General features: G+C 42.0%; 1 protein-coding gene across 4 annotated transcripts in view; it reads left to right on the top strand.

Annotated features, from left to right (window-relative positions):
• Positions 1-18515, top strand: part of NAV2 (neuron navigator 2) — a 416926-nt gene that overhangs the window by 187937 nt on the left and 210474 nt on the right. For 3 of the 4 annotated variants that reach the window (XM_010563699.1, XM_010563700.1, XM_010563701.1), the window contains exon 1: positions 1143-1400. The exons of the other annotated variant lie outside the window; for it this stretch is intronic. In XM_010563699.1, coding sequence (XP_010562001.1) covers positions 1143-1400 — 258 coding nt within the window. Of the gene's footprint in view, positions 1-1142; positions 1401-18515 lie in introns of those variants that run through there. 4 annotated transcript variants of the gene reach the window in all.

Genomic DNA, 18515 nt, shown 5'->3' on the forward strand with positions numbered 1-18515 from the left:
TAGTGCTGGTTGGTTGGGGTTGGGATTTTGGGGGGGGGGTTGGGTTGGGTTTTTTTGTGGGTTTTTTTTTCCTTCTTTTTTTTTGTTCCTGCTTCCAGCAAGCAGGACCAATCCCTGCCTGCGCAGCGCTCGGCGAGGCAGCAACCGCCTCCTCCCCACAACCACCGCCTTGCCCGCCTTCCCCGGCCTGGCCCCCCCTTTCCCCGCCGCCCCCTCCGCAGCAGGCAGCCCAGCAGCGGCGCAGGATGCGCTGAGCAGCGCCGGCTGGGAACCCGCTCCACTGCGGTGGGGGAAAATGAGGTGGCGGCTGCTTTCCCTGCCGTCTGACAGCTGAATGATTTTTTTTTTTTTACTTTTATTTTTTTTCCCCCCCTCCCTCCAGGTTTTCACGATCGGCACTAGGGGAGCCGGGAAATTTTGTGGCCACTGGCGTATTTTTCTTTAAAACTGCTGTCAGTGGACGTTTCTCCTTCTGCTCCAGCATCGTTTGTCCTGTTCACAGCTATTAAGGCTTAAGAAGCTTGATTCTCTAAGGCTCGTATCCAAGGGCATCAGTCATTAACACACTGAGCTACATCTGCTTCTTGGCTAAGACTGAAGAAAGACATCTTAAGCTGGAAATCCTGCTTGCTTGCTCACTCGCTCGCTCTCTAGTGCATACGGAAGGGGAAGCATATGCAGCAGCAGGTTCCTTTTTTTTAATTCCAAAAGGCTGCCTCACTTTGGAGATGCAGTGACAAGATAATGGAGTGAAAGTCTCCCATTTCCGAGGAAGAAAATTACAGGAGTCAGCCAGAGAAAGGAAGGAGCAAGTTAAATAACAGCAGAAATAGGAAGGAGGACAGTGCTGAAGAACTGAAAATAAAATTAGAGGAAACAGGTGGAAGGCTGGCATAAAGCTGGGAGATATTTTAGGCTGAAAGTGGTGTGGGCTTTTTTTTTTTTTTTCCCTTTTTTTTTTGTTTTTGGTCAGTTTATTGTTGGGTTTAAATTCTAAGCTGGTTTTGGAGATCCCTGCAGTAGACCAGGCTGGTTTAGTGTAGAGCAGCTTCCCCAGCGTGTCCTTTTCTCTCTCCCTGCCTGCTGTCTCTGCTGTTGCTGCTGCTGCTGACAGAAACGTGTTAGGAAAGCAGAAAGAGAAAATGCCAGCCATCCTGGTAGCCTCCAAAATGAAATCGGGACTACCTAAACCCGTACACAGCGCCGCTCCAATCCTGCATGTCCCAACGGCCAGGACCATCCCACAGCCCTGTTACCTGAAGTTTGGGAACAAGGTGGAGGTGACGAAGCCATTGTATTCCAGCCAGATTCCTCTCAAATCTCCTAATGGACAAGAAAACGCAGGAGATGGACTCCCACCAAGGAAGAGTAGCTCGGTAGAGAATGGATTTGACACACAGGTTAGAAGGCACCAAATGTTGGGGAGGTGTATGGGAGATTTATTTCTGTATCGAATGTGTGCAGCAGGTTTTCGGAGGTAGATAGTGGTGTGAAAAGCAGCAAGAGAAGGGGGGGGGGGGGTATATGTGTGTGTGTGTAATAACATCTGTCTACAGTGGTGGGATGTTTTATGTTCCGCATAGTGGCACGCGTTACCAAGGGACGATTCTGTAATTTTGTCAGCACGGTGGAGCTGATGGTGGGGTGGTGAGGGATGGTGCTGTGCGTGCTCTTTGCCTCTGTTGCTGCCTCTGTTGCCTTTGCTTGAACTTGGGGGATTTTACGGAAGGGAGATGGTAGAGGTGGTGTTTGTGGCGTGTGTTCTTTGTGTTCTTTCTGTAGGTGCTAATTGTAATGGCTGGGTTGTGTGCCTGGGATGGGGAAAGATTGCTGGTTGACATCGATGTGTTTTGTGTTTGCTCATGTACTGTACTGTACTGGAGCATTAGTCGTGTGAACGTTTTGTATTTGTAGTTGTGTGGGGAGTGAATAGGAGGCAGTGCTTGATGTTAAATTGCAACACGCATGTCATTGTAGTGCAGCTAAATTAAATAGATTATGTAGGAAATGAATAGTGAAGTGGAATTGTCTGGTTTAATGCTATATGTGCGTGACATCATAGATGCAGCACATTATCAATAGGCATTTTTTAGATTTCCCTTTAATGTGTGTCAGTTTTCTAACCTATTTTTGTGCATGCAGCTTCCTGTATAGGGAGGAGAAATGTAGGTTCTTCAGCTCGTTTAATTTTTGCCAGCGTAGTAATGTTTTCAGCCTGGCTCGGATTGCCTTGTACACTGATGCCCCAGTGTGCTCAACAGCAGTGTAAGCAGATAGTATGTGTTAGCGTACTACGGGCTGAGCGAAGCAGATGGTCTGCTGCAGCAAGCGGAATTGATGAACGGTATATAGAGATTGCCGTATAGCAGCGTGAGGTATTTTGGCAACAGTCATATACGTTACAAGCTGCTTCCGCCAATATCTGAGCCCAAGAGAAGGTGATAGCATTATACTGGGGTAGGGAAATCGTAACAGATACTTATCTTTTGTTTTTCTCTTCCTTCCTCAAGGAATAACGGATCATCCCTACCATCTAGATTTTGACATCCGTGGCCTCGTAACCCTATTCTCTTAAGACAAGCATGACTACTGATGGGGCACGTTTGGCCCCGTGCCCTGAATTTTAGGATACGCTGCACTTTTGTCGCCGGTAGGCAGGGTGACGTATCGGGCTGCTCCGGCCAGGCAAATACGACGGTAGCAGTTCCTGGGGGACTGAGAGCAGGAAAAGGAGACGGACAAGTATTGGTGGCAGGGTGGTGGCAGCAGACAGACCGACCTGCGCATCACATCTTGTTCTTAAGAGAGAAACAAGTACTCTTTTTTTCCTTGTGCTAGAGTCTGTCCTTGTGATTATGAAATGTCAGCAAAATCTCATTATATGCTGCTCTCTCAGACACGCCTTGGGTTTCTGCATAGAAATTTGCATTCCTGCAAAAGTGATTGTTATTCATAAATACTTTCTGATCTTATAACAGGTTCTAATCAGAGAGATCCTGCCAGTGGTAGGCATTTGCAGCAGTAAGGGGAATACTATGGTGTTTTTAACCCTTACACAGATGTGGAACAAAACCCATTTTTTTATATCCTGATGATGAAAGGGTCTTCATGCTAACTTGTTGTATTTAAAAAGGGAGTGATTTTGGCCAAAGGAATTTCAGATAATTTTGCATTTTGAATAACTTCAGCTGGGGGAGAAATCCTAAGCTTTGTCATTCTCAGTAGCCTCATTTGGGTGGCAGTCTTAGCAGATGACCAGCACCTTTTAAGGTGTGAACCAGCGAGGTTTGTTTTACTATCCATTATCTTGCATAAACACAGTCCTTTTTTGTTATTCTTATTGATCCCACTTTGATCCCTCTGCCCACATAAGCATGCAGGTCTTTGCCATTCAAGGTGGTATTTTGGAACCTCGGTCTATATCTAAAGGGAGGTTTTTCCAGATCAGTTGTATCAAGGGCACTGTTCTTTTCTTTTTCCCCCATCCCTCCCTCCCAGGGGAGGAGGAGCAGGATGGATGGACAGCTGCCAGATGGTATGTCAGCAGCTGAAGCATTTTTTCCTTGGAAAACCTTCAGCTACATTCAGGTGTAGAAGTGCTTTCTGATAATAAGCCTAGTAAGGTTTAGTCTTAAACACTGCACTAGGACTAAATATCTCAAGAATCATAGACGTGACCTGTGGGGGTGATCCTTTGCTTCGCCGGATACTTTCTCTTAAGCACCAACGTGGCCCTCGGCATTTTACTGTGCGGGCACCTGGCATCCCCTGTGAGGGAGGGAAGTTACGTTCTTATCGTGGCATTTTGAGTTGAGATCCACAAGTTGGACCGATACTGAATGTTTTGGCACCTAGCTTTTGTAGATCTTGGTCCCCACGTGGAGTTTGCAGCCCACGGGGAAGGACATAGTATCCTCCTGTGGGGGTGAAGGGAGGATTAAAGAGAGATGGCGACACTTGGTTCAAAAACCGAAGAAAAGAAATACAAAATGACCGAAACCTATTTAACTTGCGCTGTTATCCCTTGCCGAGGCTGAACTTGGAATTTGCAGCCCCAAACCCTCTCTCGGAGTTAGAGGCGCAAGCTATTTCTGTCAAAACCCAAGGTGGTATCAGGCCACTTTCAACACAAGTGGCAGAGAAGCATTTGCTTTCGTACAACTGCTGAGCGGTTCGAGCATTCGCTCAGAGAGCGGGCTATCTGCGTTCAGTTTCTATTTCAACACGAGGGCGTTCGAGCTCCTATCGTATCTTTGAAGGGTTTCATAATCAACAAGCCACAGGATGTTCTGGGAGTATTTTAGGGAGTTGCTCTTAATCCTGTTGAAGTTGGTCCTCTTTGCACTACATCATGCAGAATTCAGTTGCGTGTACGGAGTAAGGACAGAGAGCGACGTGACCTCGCGTTTAGGACATCTGCTTATAGGGAAAGAGGTGATGGGAGGGATGAAACAGATAGCTGGGATACCTTTAACTATTTGTGCATACGAATTTTTCTCTCCCGTCATGGTGTATATATACTTCCACTTTGACTTTCTGTATGCCCTTTTCCTTGCACTTAGTTTACTGATTATACTGGCAGAGAGGCTGTGCCTAGTGCATAGACCAGAAGTCCCAGTGTGAAGATACTAGACCATGTTCTAATGCTGGTTTAGCGTGTTTCAAGCCACTTGAACGCCAGTGGTAGGTTCGTGAGCTTTTTTTTGGTGCCAGGTGGTACCTATCTTGAGCCTGATTCTTCAAAGAACGTGGGCACTGCAGGTGGTATTAAATAAAGTACTCATTTGTTAAAAACTGCTGAAAATCAAGGTGTCCCACTCGAGAAATGTGGTCTCAGTGGAAACTTCTCAATTTTATTTTTTTTTTGGTTGCTGTTCTTCTTGATATGGTTTTGCATGTGTAAGCTAGATTTTATAGTAACTGGAAGTTTTGTGCCTTAAGGCCATATAAGGGCAGTGTGTGATTTAAAATGCTGTGCAATTTATAAAAAGCATTCTTCAGAGTATTTCAGAGGCACTTTCCAAAGAAAGGTCTGAGGGTTTTAGCATCAAGCCCATTTTAAATGCTAGTCGGAAACCTGAGGTCAATGAATCATGGCAGTATCATTCCTATTTTATTGTTACTGATATACACACTCTATTCATTTTTCCATATTAAATTCCCTGTGTTGTGCACAACAGTATCCTACTGTTGCACTGGTGCTTATTTTGTCTAATTTGAAAACACCGCCAATAAATTGTAGCCATATTTAGAGAGCATTGTTTTGGAAATATTTAACTTTGTTACCAGAGAAACTTCCGTCAAGTGGAGAGCGAGATAATGATCTCTCATATACAAAATGGTATTTATTAGTTATTCTGAAAAAGTCGTATGTATTTGGCTACTAAATTTGCATTAGTTATTTAAGACAGAAGTCACTGCCAATTAGAAGTCCGTGGGCATGGTGAAATTGTTCGTGCAGGATGCGAGAAGGAAGATACCGTTCCAGGAATACAGCCTGTTGCCATGTTGATGTGAAAGCCACCGAAGGAGATCATGGAGTTAATTACTGTGTTTATTGCTGCTGTGTTGTGTTCTCTAGCTTCTTGATTTTCATTCTCTGGAGAACCTAAAAAATAATTACTGTTTGTATCTTAAGTAACTGTAGCCGTCCTAAAAGCACCGGGACCTTACTAAGCCATTGGTCCCACCCTTCCATTAAAACACTTCAAGTTGACAGGCATCTATTTAACCTGATATTAAAGTATGTGTATTCAGCAATAACTGTCCTTGATGTTTGGCAGGGAGGGGTGGGACTTGTTCTTTCTTTGCAAACTTCTCTGCGATATTCATTTGCTGAAAGTTAGCCGGTTATCCTCTCCTGGTGGACGTGGAAGGCAGATGCTCACGAGGTGTTAACCATGTTCTCCCTCACTTTTCTCTTTCTCTACACTGGGCAAACCTAATTCTTTTAACCTTTTCTCTCAGGATTTCTAGAACTCTTACAACTCTTCATGTTATCTACTGAACTCTTTCTGGTTTGCCTGGACCTTTTTTTAAGAATCCAGTTCAAAACTGGATAGGTATCACTGTGTGCTTTCCCAATTTGTGAAGATCATTTTGCGTTGGGCATTCTAGATCTGGGGTGTTCTAGATCTCCCTATTTTTCTAGTGTTATACTAGATTTTTGTTCTAGTGATTTAGTTCTTCTTTCCCAACTTGTGAAGATCGTCTACACCTGGGGTGTTCTAGATCTGCGGTGTGCTCTAAAAACATTTGCAATACCCATCGAGATTAGAAACATCCCTGTGGTTTTTTTCTCATTAGCCATTCGGTAGTCCAAGTCAATGACTGTGGTATGGAATGGAATTGGTAGAGAAGCTCCATTACAGGTCCCTGCAAAAAATCTATTGGATAGCCATTCCCAGGTTGATGGCACACTACTGACAAATTTCAGGGAGTTTCAATCAGTTGTGCGCTGCCTTGAAGTACTCTAGCTGCTCGCAAATTGATTACTTAATAGGTTGCTCCAGTATTTTTCCACGCTTCCGATTTAGGCTCGCATCGACTGTTTGATGAGCCACGTGTGACTTGCAGTCTGTTGGCTATTGGTTAGTCTTCTCTGCCTCGCTCCCCCTGTTCCCATGCCATTAGCAATCCCAATGAAGCCATATAGTTCAGATATTAGTAATTACTTTTCTATATTTTAATTAACTTTATCAGAAGCCGTTTATACTTCCGTATCTGTATGTCTTGCTAATGTGAAGCTTCATAGAGAGAAAGATTAATAAAGCATGTTGCAGAGAAATTATGCCTTCCTTTCTCACATGCATTAGCCGTTTTTACGCATGATGCCGGGCTTCACAGCTTGACTACAGAATCGTCTTGCAGAAGGGATAGGAGTCAAGCAAATCTTTATCTGCACCCGATTTAAAGTCAGATGTACATCAACTCGTTTCAGTGCCATTATGTGAGCTGCCTCAGTGGTGCAAAATTTGGTCTCACTACAAGTGCTGAGCTAATTATAAAAGAAATTATGAGAAATGTGGTCAGTAATGCTGATAACTTAACCATAAAAGATAGCTTTTTGCAATGTTGGAAGAAACCAAAAGAGGTCACGTTTAGGATGTGTACAAAGGAGAAATTTTACTGAAGAGTTGGGAAAATCTAAGAAAAACTATCGATTCAGGCTATCAAAATATATAACCACAAAAATAATTTTAGATTAGCATTAATGAGGTTGCTTATATAATTATAGTTATGCACCTAAGCACATTCCTACAAACAAAACCTTGCTGTATCTTGCTGATGGATTTTTTTTTTTTTTTTTGGAAGGGTGTAAGCAATCTGAAGCTGTTTAGAAGCTAAATTCTTCTATTTATGATCGCAGTGGGTTTGATAATATGTTCATAGATACACACTGGTAAATATTAAGTTGTCAGGGAGTTGTTCCAAGTGACACGTTACCAGATAGGAAACAAGAAAACAATTCGGAAGGTGGATTATTGTGATTATTAACATGGAGTTTTCAGTGATCTGTCTGTTAATATAAAGACCTACCCTTTTTTAATGCCCGGCATCTGAACAAAAGATGTAAGATTGCACTATAAACTCAGGATGCTCTTTCATCATTGGGTTTTCATCTAGAATACACAAAGGGTTGCTTGGATTCAAAGTTCCATTCTGTTTTTAATTGTACTGGATAATGAATGAAAATGGTTTTTGCTCTGATTTCAGTTTAATTGTGACAGTTCTTGAGTAAAAAAGCGTTTGGTCGTTGTGTACTGTTCCTTCCCAAGTTCAGTACCTTTACTGTCGAATTGCCCAAGATGGGATTTCCAGAGATATTTATTGTTGAGCTAATAACGCGCCTGTTGAATTCACTCAAGTTTTTACGGTCCATGGCAGTGTTTTTGAAACACTCATTTAATATGATCTTTTTTCCTGCTTCCGATTTCTTTTTTTTTTTAATGCTATTTCTCTGATCTCTGCTAATAGGTTATCTCTAAGGGGCTTCCAAATTTTAATATACTCAAGAGCGCTCCTTAGAGGTAGGGATAGTGTTCTTATTTTAGAAATGAAAGGCCAAGGCACGAAGAAATTTACCCAAGGTCATAAAGTCTGCAGTGCTATAGAAAATTACTAGCTAGTCCCCTATTAGATTATCTTTCTCCTTTGCTGCTACTTGTTAATCAGTTCAAAATGCTTATGCATATGGTGTCCATGTGTTCTCCCTCTGTCCTTGAAACTGTTAGTTTACTCTGTAAAATTGTATTTCTGAAGCGAACACTCTCACTTTCTTTGTCCCTGTTCTATCAAGTAATTTTTGTCACCTTCTGCTCTGACACTCCAAGTACGGCAGCGCCCAAGCAGGTCACTTTGGTCCAGCTGTCCTCTAACCAGAAACGGGTTAAATTTAATTTTTTTAGGTTTTTTTTTCCTTGCTCTCTTTCTCCCTGCCTGCCTTTGCCTCCCTAGCTACATCGGTGGATTTCTTTGACAGCTTTTAGAGTTTTGCTTCTTACTTTTCCTAGGTTGTTTCTTCATTGTTTGTTCCACAGCACAAGTTCTGGATGTGTGTGTTGTATTTCAGTTCTGTTAGACTGCTGGAGGCTTGTTTGAACTGAAATTGGCTTCAACAGAGAAGGGTTAAGTCTTTCAACCTATCCAACTGCTAGCTGATATATCTAATTTGTTAATGGTCAAATATGGATAAAATAATTGTAATTTGATGAGCAAGTGTAAGGTGAGTAAAGTGAAAGACAAAAGCATCTGTGTGTGTAGTAGACCCAGCACAGGCACCACTTGAGCTGTACAAGTGTTCTTAGTGGCTGAAAACCATGCTGGTGTGCTTTATGGAGCTCACCATAAAGCAACATTCTTCAGCCTTCTGCAAAATACTCTCATCAAAAATCAGGTGGTATGAAATATGAAACTTGTCCTAAAGGAATCTCCTGGAGTTGCAGAGAGGTACAAGGATATTCGCAGAGGAGAACAACAGATACTGCTTTTTAAAACTCCTGGCACCAAACCTGAGCTTTACTTCTGAAAAGGGGAACAAAGGAAAAAAAAAAACCAAATCAAATTATAAAGAAGGGGTCTGGTAAACAAAACCTGAACCTTTCCCAAGTTTCAAGTGTCTGAGAAGTACCAAAAAGAAAGAAAATTATGAGACCAATACTACCTGTGCTCTTTCTTCCTATCCGGAGGGTATCAGAAAAGAAAGCCTTTATTTTATTGAGATAGGAAGGGTGGATTCAGTTCTTGGTTTTGGAAATTCAGGGCTGGTTTTGGCTATTTTTGATTTCCTTTGAAGAGTCCTTTGAGAAACATTGTCTGCTCTGTAATTTCAGTTTCCAGATTATCTCACCACCAGATTTAAATCTCTGTTTAATTTGTAGAGTATGTTAATGCTTTTAGCCTCCAAGTCCTTTTTTTTCTACCAGAGTGGAAGAAATTAAGGAGGGACTTAAATCAATAATTATTTTGTTTGAACTTCCCAAACTTGCAACACAGAATAAATGTTATTAGAAGTGCTGTTTAAGAAGATACAGTTTTGAATAAAGTGATAACTGGGCTTTTAATGGAACGATATCTGTTTTATTCTTCCTTTTCCCCCCCCCCATTTGCTTTCTGCTTATTTAAGCTTTGGGGCTAAACTTTCTTCTTTTATTCTGGTATAAATCAAGAGATGCTCTTAAATTTTAACCCATTAATTTATTTTTTCCTTACAGCAAACTGTAGACTCTCATTCTCCTGAGAAGTTCACCTGGCTAAAAATACCCTGCTTGAATATTATTTTTAGAAACATCTATATTTGAAGTATATAAATGGTCAGATTTTATGTGTATTATTAGTCATGAACTGTTGGTACATTTTGTAACAGGAAGCTGCTGGTTTTCCATTCACCAAGAACTGGAATTCAGTCAAACACTTGGCACTTACTTGTATGCCTCTAATTTTATCTGTAAATTGTTTTTTCTGAAATAGTTTGTGGAAACATTCTCAGTTTCTTCAGTTTTGCAAAGCATGGGCATGGAAATAACTGCTAAAACATAAAACAAATAAACCATTTATTAAAATAAATAATTGAGAAAACAGGTCACTTCTTATTTTAAAACAGGCTGAGATATGAAGTTTTACTCTGATTCCACCTTTTTTTTTTTTTTTTCTTGAAAGTATTTTTAGGTGTGTTATCCTTGGATTATTTTTCATTTTACTTTTGGGTTATTTTAGAATTGGAAGCAATGTGTGGGAAAACAATACATGCAAGGAAAAAATATCTTAACTTCTGGATTTCAAGATACACTTTTACCAGGACTTTTTCCCCTATGCGCCTTCAGTTTTGGACTGTAATATCACCATATTTTGACAATGTCTTGTTTACTCCCATGGCCTCTTCTTTCATTTTACCTTGTGTCTGTCCCTTGTCTTGAATCTTTCTTCAAGTACTCTTCCTATTCTCAGCTTGTGTGGTTTTTTTCTCTACAGCTACAGCTAGAGGTTGCCATATGCCCTCTTTCCTAGCTGGAAAGAGTCCCTGAATCTCCTTATTTTACCTGTCCTGTCACTAATATCGGTCCATTTCTTCTGTCTTGTCCTTTACGTAATGACCACCGTGGTATAATCCAAGTGTGTAGCGGTGAGTTCGTGTTTATGATGTAGACTTCGGAACTGGCCTGTAGGTAGCAGACAGTAGCAAGGCCGTATTGGAGCAACTCTCAAGAGAGTCCCGTGGGCTACTTTCCAGTAGTAGTTGTTGAGGTTTTACTTTATACAAGCAAGAAGGAAAACTTATGGACTGTAGAGACCAAGGAACTAGGGATCAGCAGGTGTTGGTTTGGTAGCGGTAGTGCTACACTTGACAAGAAAACATGGTCAGATCTGTGAAACATGAATGCTTGGGCAGTAAGTTGATGGATTCATCAGCATTTTCTTTGAAAGGGGAAGTCTGCCCGTTCAGAAGAGTTCTAAATACTGTTAGCCCTTCCTTCAAGCTCCGGGAGCTCGCAGGAGTGGAGGCCAAGGTACTTGACGTGCTGTTCCCTCCCTGCCGTGGGTGGGGAAGGACGGGTCCTTAGACATGATGGTCCCAGAGGTGTGGAGAACTGGGCCGTAAAACCTTCTTGGAGAAACCCGGAGATGTTTGTCTCACCTCCCTGACAACAAAGTTACCTAGTTTACACATCCAGGCTTTCTCATTAAATATATAAACAAAAAAACCCAAGCAACCCCCCGCCCCCCCCCAAACAACCCTTGACGGTCTGACTTACTACATGGCTGCAGAAGTAACTGTTCAGAGTGCTGGGATCTTGTTGATTCGGTTATGCTTTCTCCAAATGGAAGGACTCAACTCACTTCCTCAGTTGTTTCCGTGTTCCTCCTCGCCTCCCTAATAACGCGGTAGAAGCTGACAACGCCTTTTTGCTAATAGGCAACTACATTTTTGAGAGTAGTATAGGAAGAAAATCTGCTAGGATGGCTGTCAGAGGACACCCATGCTTTGCTCTTGGGAGAAGTGGAAGAGGCGTACGACAGGCTGCAATTGTAATTTTATGTATTTTATGCCTGTCACGGAGCTCTTTGGAGGCTGTTCTTCAAACCTAGAGGATTTTGAGTGTGGTAGTCTCATTGCCACAACATGGGAGGATCTGTAACATTTCCTGGCACTCAGCCTCCTTATAACCCATTTGATGGATCTGCCGTTGGGATGATGGAGAGACGTTCTCGGTTGCGAAGACCGTTGTAGTAACACCTTTTTGTTTCACGTGATGCAGCGAATCTTCCCTGATAGGATCACCTATCTTCTGCTGAAAGTGCTGACCAGAAATTATTTTTATATTGCATTTTTCTGCCATCTTTTAATTCTATATACTTGCCCGTTGGTAGAACAAAATGAATACCCTAGTGGGTTTTCACATTGCTGATCTAGCTTGTGTGACATTTTATGGTGAACATGGATACTGAGACTTTTTTACACTTGTATATCTTGAAACAAATACTTAGAAGCAGATTCCTTTTACTTTAGCCACATCCACTTGAGCCATGTCCACTGTTAGAAACTATACGTAACTTTAATACCGCTAAGCTAAATACTGGTTTCGTACAAGTATTTTTAAAAGACTGTAACAGCTATCTTTCTACGTCGTAGCTATTTTGGCAGTTTCTCAGATTATGATGTTAATTACCAGGAAGTCATTTCTAACCAACTTGTACAAGGGGTCTAGCAAATTTGCTTCCTCTGGCAGATAGACAGCTATCAGGCATAGTATCGTAAGGTCAAGCAGATACAAAGATTTGTGTCGTCTTTTGGAGTCAGAAATTCTCCTTACACCAGTGTAGCGTGATGAAAAGTTGTATTTTCTCAGAGAAATTTGATCTGAGAACAGTATCTGTATGTGAGTGTCAGAGGCTAAAGACCTGGAACAGATGTGGAGGGGACATTTGCATCCACAAAGATCAGTGTGCAACTTTGATTATAGCTGGTGGAGCCAACAATTAATGGATTGGTCTGGTAAGACAAATTTGATTCAGTTATAAATTATTCTTCATTTCAAGGAGTCTTATGGATATTTAAGTCTTCAAAACTAATTTTAAAAATGTCATGTGTGTTTCAAGATCAAATGTGCATTGGCCGTTTGAAGCAATAGCTTAGAAACAGGTTTCTCTTTTCTCGCTTGATAGCCACAGGTCAGTCTGCTTCTCAGGACAGCCATATGTATTCCAGACTTGTCTGTAGCTTAACTGGGACGGATTATTTTGGGAAGGAGTATTTTTGGCATTGCTACATCTTACTCCTCCGGGATGGGCTCCGGAGCACACAGGGGTCCGATCCTCCGGGGTGATGTGCCAAACGAGCACTGCCAAGGAAAGCTGGCAAAAAGGTGCCTGTTCTCTAGCGTGGAGCTGGAAAGGGGAAGCAGCAGCGTCCTATTTATCCCTACACAACCTCGCCAGGGGAATTCTAATGAATTTGCTTTAATTTACAAAACAAAACCACTTTCTGCTTTTCAAGAGGGAAGAGCAGCGGTTGCCTAGGATCCCGTTTCTAAGCAGTCAGATACAAACTTCTCTCGCTGCAGCAATTAAGATTTTTCCTTTTGGTTGCCTGTGAGAGTAGCTTTTCGGCCTTTTACCTGGTAGGGTTTGGACCACATGGAGTGATTTGTGGTGCGTACGCAGTATTGTGCGGTGGGATGTAATTCCTGTGGGTCATACCCGCCAGTGGTTTGGTGTGGTTTATCGGGTTGGATAGCAAGGCAGCTGTACCTTATTTTTAATACAAGAATCAATTCCAGCTTTCTCTTGTTGAGCAGGTTACTTGCTGCAGTAGGCACTTGCAAAAAGGAGAAAGAAAGAAAGAAGGAAAAAAAAAAGCAAAGTATATGAAAGAAGCTGAACCAGTCTACAAAGCTCCTAGACGACTTAATAGCAGATCCTTCACTCTCCTATCGCAGTTTCAGATTTGTGCTGAAACTTAATTTCTTGGCCACAACCATGTGAACTGGATAAGATTTAGTCCTCTTTATTGCCTCCTGAGCTTCTGAGATTCAGCAGAAAAGGGGGTTGCATTGAACAAACACAAATTTTTATCTATTAGCTTCATAGTCTGAGAAATGTCCGTTGGTGTGAGACATTATGGTGGGGACTGATGCCACCCCAGGCTCCCCGTAGGCTGCTGTGTCAGCATTTCTGAGCTGATGGCCCGTCAGATCCACTCAGCGTTTATTATGCAGCATTAAGCAAAGAGAGATTCGAAATGTCGGTGTTCCACGGGCAAATCATTTAATTTTAGATAATTTTTGCAGTGGTTCTTAGCAGCTTCTGTAAAGGGGTTTTCAACAAATAAAAGCCTCAGGCTTTCCACGCACGTGTGCACGTTTCAGTCATGTGAACAATACCTGTGGTAGAAGGAATCTCTTGTAAACCATCTTGTGAATAGCTGCAGCATCACTCGGTGCTGTTGCCCTCCCTCCTCCTTTCTTCTCTGACAGCAGCTGAAATGGCAGGGCTTGGTTTGGCCAGTACTTTGCATCATTTATAGCAATGCTGTTAAACGCTGGGCTGAAATGGATGGTAGCTCAGCTAATTTGCATGATTTAAAATGCCAGCTCGGTTTAATGTAGAGCAGCTGGTATATACTTAACTCCTTCAGGAGAAAACTTAATACCAACAGATCGCATTATCCCGGGCTACGCTACATTTATTTATTTATTTATTTATTCCGCCTTTTTGCCGCTTCCCAGAACATTTGTAGAGATCGTTTATGAGGTGCAGGGGAAGGGCTTTGCTCTCTGTTGATATTTCTGTATTTCGCAGAGTTCACAAAGGAAATAACTGGTCCCACCTTGTGACAAATACTTGTTGCGACTTCCTGAGCATCCACTTACACTGACCTTAGCAGATAGGACTCTAAATTAAGATGTGACATGATGAAGGATGGTGAGATTAGTTGAAAGAGGGACAGGTGTAGAGGCCTGGATTATGTGGATTACTGCATACTCAATTTCTTAGGGTTAGATTTCAAGGTTGAAAACGGCTAATTCCACAATTATGGAATTAGGCCGTGCCGTGCCATTCCTCTGGGTGCTGTGCCGGCAACCGGAGTCACCTTGCAAGGGAAGGAAGAGTTGGAGGATCAAAGAATTCCTTTGCTCCCCTGAAATAATTAGCACAGCCTCAGCGAGAGGATGGAGGGAGCATAATCTTTTAATACCAACCCTTCTCAAAATTGACCTTGTCACAGGCAGATTCAGCTTCTCACAGGGGAACAGATGTGTGATAGAGTCACTCTTACTGCATCAGAAATGCTGGCGCAGTGTTTCATCCTCTGCCAAAATTCTCTTGCCTTTCCATGGGCGATGGGCCTCTCGTGCCAAAGAGCTCCGAACGTGCCTTTGGATGAACTGTGAGATATTGTGCGATGAAGATGGACTTTACAAAGTCAAGGCTTCCCTGAGGCATTTACGATGGAACTTTCTCTTCCTTCGGAAATTTTTTATTCTCTCGAGTCACGACTTGAGCTGAGTTTTCTCATGGAACCGCGGTTTCAGATGGTCAGTTCTGAAGACCCTTATTAGTTTCAAGCACAAGTCATTAAACTGGAGAGAAAACATATCTATTAGGTTCTTTTGGCATGCGTAAATCCTTCAATATTGCATCTGAAGTTTAAGCATTTCTATTACCCTTTATAAAGCTTTGTGTTAGAAGATACCATGTAGTTATTCAATTGACATCAGTGCTGTATTTGGTGCTTGGGACATCAAAGCCACGTCGGTACAACAGAAAGGACAAGTGTTCCCTAATGAAAACTGATTACTGTCTTTTTTGTTGTGAAAGGGAAACCACTAAGAAGATGATGTCCTATAGTCTTCTTCCGTGAACGTAGGCAAGATAAATTGCCCTCAGTGATGAAATACTTCATTGTTTCATCTCGTGTTGTCCATGTGTAAGATCATTAGCATGCCTGCATGCTGTGGAAGATTATAGCCCTGTATTATATAGTCAAATTATTTATGTCATAGTGTATGTATACCATAACTCAGTTGAACGTCTGAATGTTTTTGATGTATGATACGCAAATAATTTCAGCCATTTGAGGAAAAGGCTTGCTAACGGTTACTGTTAAAGGCTTTAAATTTAGTTAAGCAACACGTAGCCACCCTTTAAACAGAGAGAAACCATTTTGTGAGACAGTTTAGAAGGTTCCATTATAGCTGAGGTAGAATAGTGTGGTTTAGTAATTGGTTGTCAGGCACCAGGTCAAAACTTCCAACAGATGATGCTATTTGTGATTATCAAGTCTGAGTCTAGGCTTCTGGAACGGGAGCAAATTAGCCAACTTTTCATTTATGCTGTGTGTGAGAGCTGACTGTGAGTTAGTAAATCCTCATCAACCATGTCACTTGGGTGTTTTAAGTATTGTTTTCTTTTTATAACTAAGGGATAAGTTTATTTCTTTTAATGCTTTTCCATTGGTTAATACAAACTTTTCAGGGATCCAGGCTTGACCTCTAATGCTTATTATTTCATTCCTTGCTATTTTCCACCACAGATATTTTTAACTCGCTGTTTTTAGGACTTTTCCAACTGGCCAAAGGGCTAGGAAAGCCAGTTCCACCAGACTGGACATGCTGTGAAAAAGCTTGAAAAAAATGATAAAACCAGTTTTTACGGCACCTTCCTTTCGAGCTGCGCCTTTTTGCCAGGAAGGGTTTCAGTCCTTAAAGGGCAGGGAAGATGCAGCGGCGAGCGTGGGAGTCCTGAAGACCCACAGGCCATCGGCACAGCTTCAGATGAGTCACCTTGTTGCTGCCTGCTGCAGTTTGTCAGCAGCAACTCCCTTATCTCACAGGTGTTCTGCAGAGATAAATCCATTATAATTCCAAGCGGCTCAGGTAAAGTGATACCTGGAGCCATGAAATTACCTTAAATAGCTAACTGTGTGACTCTTAAGCCTTCGTGCTTTAGTGTGATCTGCTTTTTCCTTATTGATTTTTTTTTCTTAAGGTAATACTTGAGTCAAAGCAAGAGATACTTGATTTCAAATCCTCTCCACTAATGATTTATGGATTTTAATAAAACTTGTGAAAATAGAAGGCACATCATTACCTCTTTGTTAGGAGAAGGTTCTCAAGTATTAACAGATATCATTACTTTTGGCTGCGCCTTCTGAAAACAGCAATTTATCCTTTCATGCTGAAAATAATTTAAAGAGAAGATAAGAATTGAAGAGCTGCACACACTATTTCCCATTATAATGAGGAGTTTGTGGGCTGTGGGTTACCATCTGCACTGCACTTCGATGCCATCTGCCCACAAGGAGAAAAGCACCAGCGGAGAAAATAGTGGGATGTCCTGCAATTACGAAGCCAGGTAACCACCAGTTACACATGAAGACCTTGTGAGATTTGTAATGAAACCCAAGCCTTTGATAGTACTGCTCTGAAAAGGACAAGAGAAGTGTAAAAAAGGCCGTTGAGATTTTGGAGGACGAAAAAAGGGGATTTTAAGCCCCGTGAATTGCAGGACTGACCGTGTCAGTAGAAGCAAGGAATCTGCGGAGTGTTAATTCGTAGCATGTAACACAGTCAACTGAGAACTATCTGTGAAGGCTGAAATTATGCTAATTTATGCAGTTCACATTGCTACTGCGGTTTAAAAATAGCTTCTTTTCTAGAGAACTAGAGCTACCGTATTGCTGCGTGCGGCAGGTTGACTTTGTGTTTAGCTTTGCAAATTTTACCAGTTTGAACACAGAGCGAAACCCTGTTTATGTGGTCTTTTTATGTGGAGGTCCGGCCGGTTATACTGCATTGCATCGCTTCCATTCAAGAGACTGAAAGGAAAATGTTAGTCCTCTGGCTTAGAAATGGCAGAAGTATTAGTGGGTGCTGTGAATAGCTGCAGCGTTAGGCCTGAGGCCGAATGCCCAGAAGAATAGTTCAGATTAAAGTGTGTTTTGGATTTCTTGGTATCTGGTTTTGTTTTGCAGAGCTTGACGCCTTTCGCTGGGGTGCGCGGTGCTCTGGAGTACCTTCAGGAGGTATTTGACTCGCTTTCTGCCACACCAAACTTCGTTGTTTTCGGTGCTTACCAGATGTAAGGAAAAAAAAGAGGGGGGAAAAAGCCTCCATGCATTAGTTGTAATCAAAACCAATTTTCAAGTTGTCATATTTGAACTGAATTTCCAATGAGCGCGGGTGAAAGTGTGAAATACGAAGCATATCGCAGCTTGGAGTCAGTGGGTAATTTCATATTCTGTCTTTTTTGTTTTAAATTCTGAAGGAGCTAGAATATATCTTGCAGTTCAGGTCATAATTTAGCTTTATGAATAAAATTGCAGACAATACTGGATCTGGTTTTAAAGACCAAAGCAACCTGGCACAAAAAGGCCTGGTGCGTAACTCGCGTTTGAACAGCTATTCCTCTGACAGGAAGATGGCAACGGGTTTTGCCTACCAGAAGATAAATCCTTTACATCCTAAGGATGAACGCGCTCAGTTTTAGAAGTCTACAGTGATGGGTGGAAACCAAGACAATAAAATTCCCTTTCCTTCTTTTCTTCCACCACCTTCTGTTGTCTTCAGTCCTGTTTCCTTTCCTAGTCAGGGAATAGGACTTTGATAAAAAGTGTTAATGCTTCAACCCCTCCCCTAGTTAGTGGACATGCCTTAATGTTTTGCAGCTGGCTGCTTCTCTTTCCCTCCCAGTCAGCTCACTCAGCTCTTCCTGATTAAACTGGGTGGGACTGGCTGCTGTTGCTAATCAGCCTTAAGAAGCTGCACATGGGAGCTGGGTGCCTCCCTGCTGCTTGCCAGTGCATCTCCGGAGCAGGGAAAGTCAGTGAAGAGCATGGGTTTGTGCTGGAAAAAGTGGGAGCCTTCAGGTAGGCGTTCCTTCCAGAGAGGGACCGAGGTCCAATTTGTCTTCTAGATCGTTGTGGTATATAGAACTGGCCGGGTTTTATGGTTTATCACGTGCATCTACATTGGTTAATATCTTGTAGGTGAAACAAGACGTGGGTGAGAGATTGT

Source organism: Haliaeetus leucocephalus, unplaced genomic scaffold (assembly GCF_000737465.1).
Source record: "Haliaeetus leucocephalus isolate CR32 unplaced genomic scaffold, Haliaeetus_leucocephalus-4.0 Scaffold173, whole genome shotgun sequence".
In the NCBI taxonomy this organism is placed as follows: Eukaryota; Metazoa; Chordata; class Aves; order Accipitriformes; family Accipitridae; genus Haliaeetus; species Haliaeetus leucocephalus.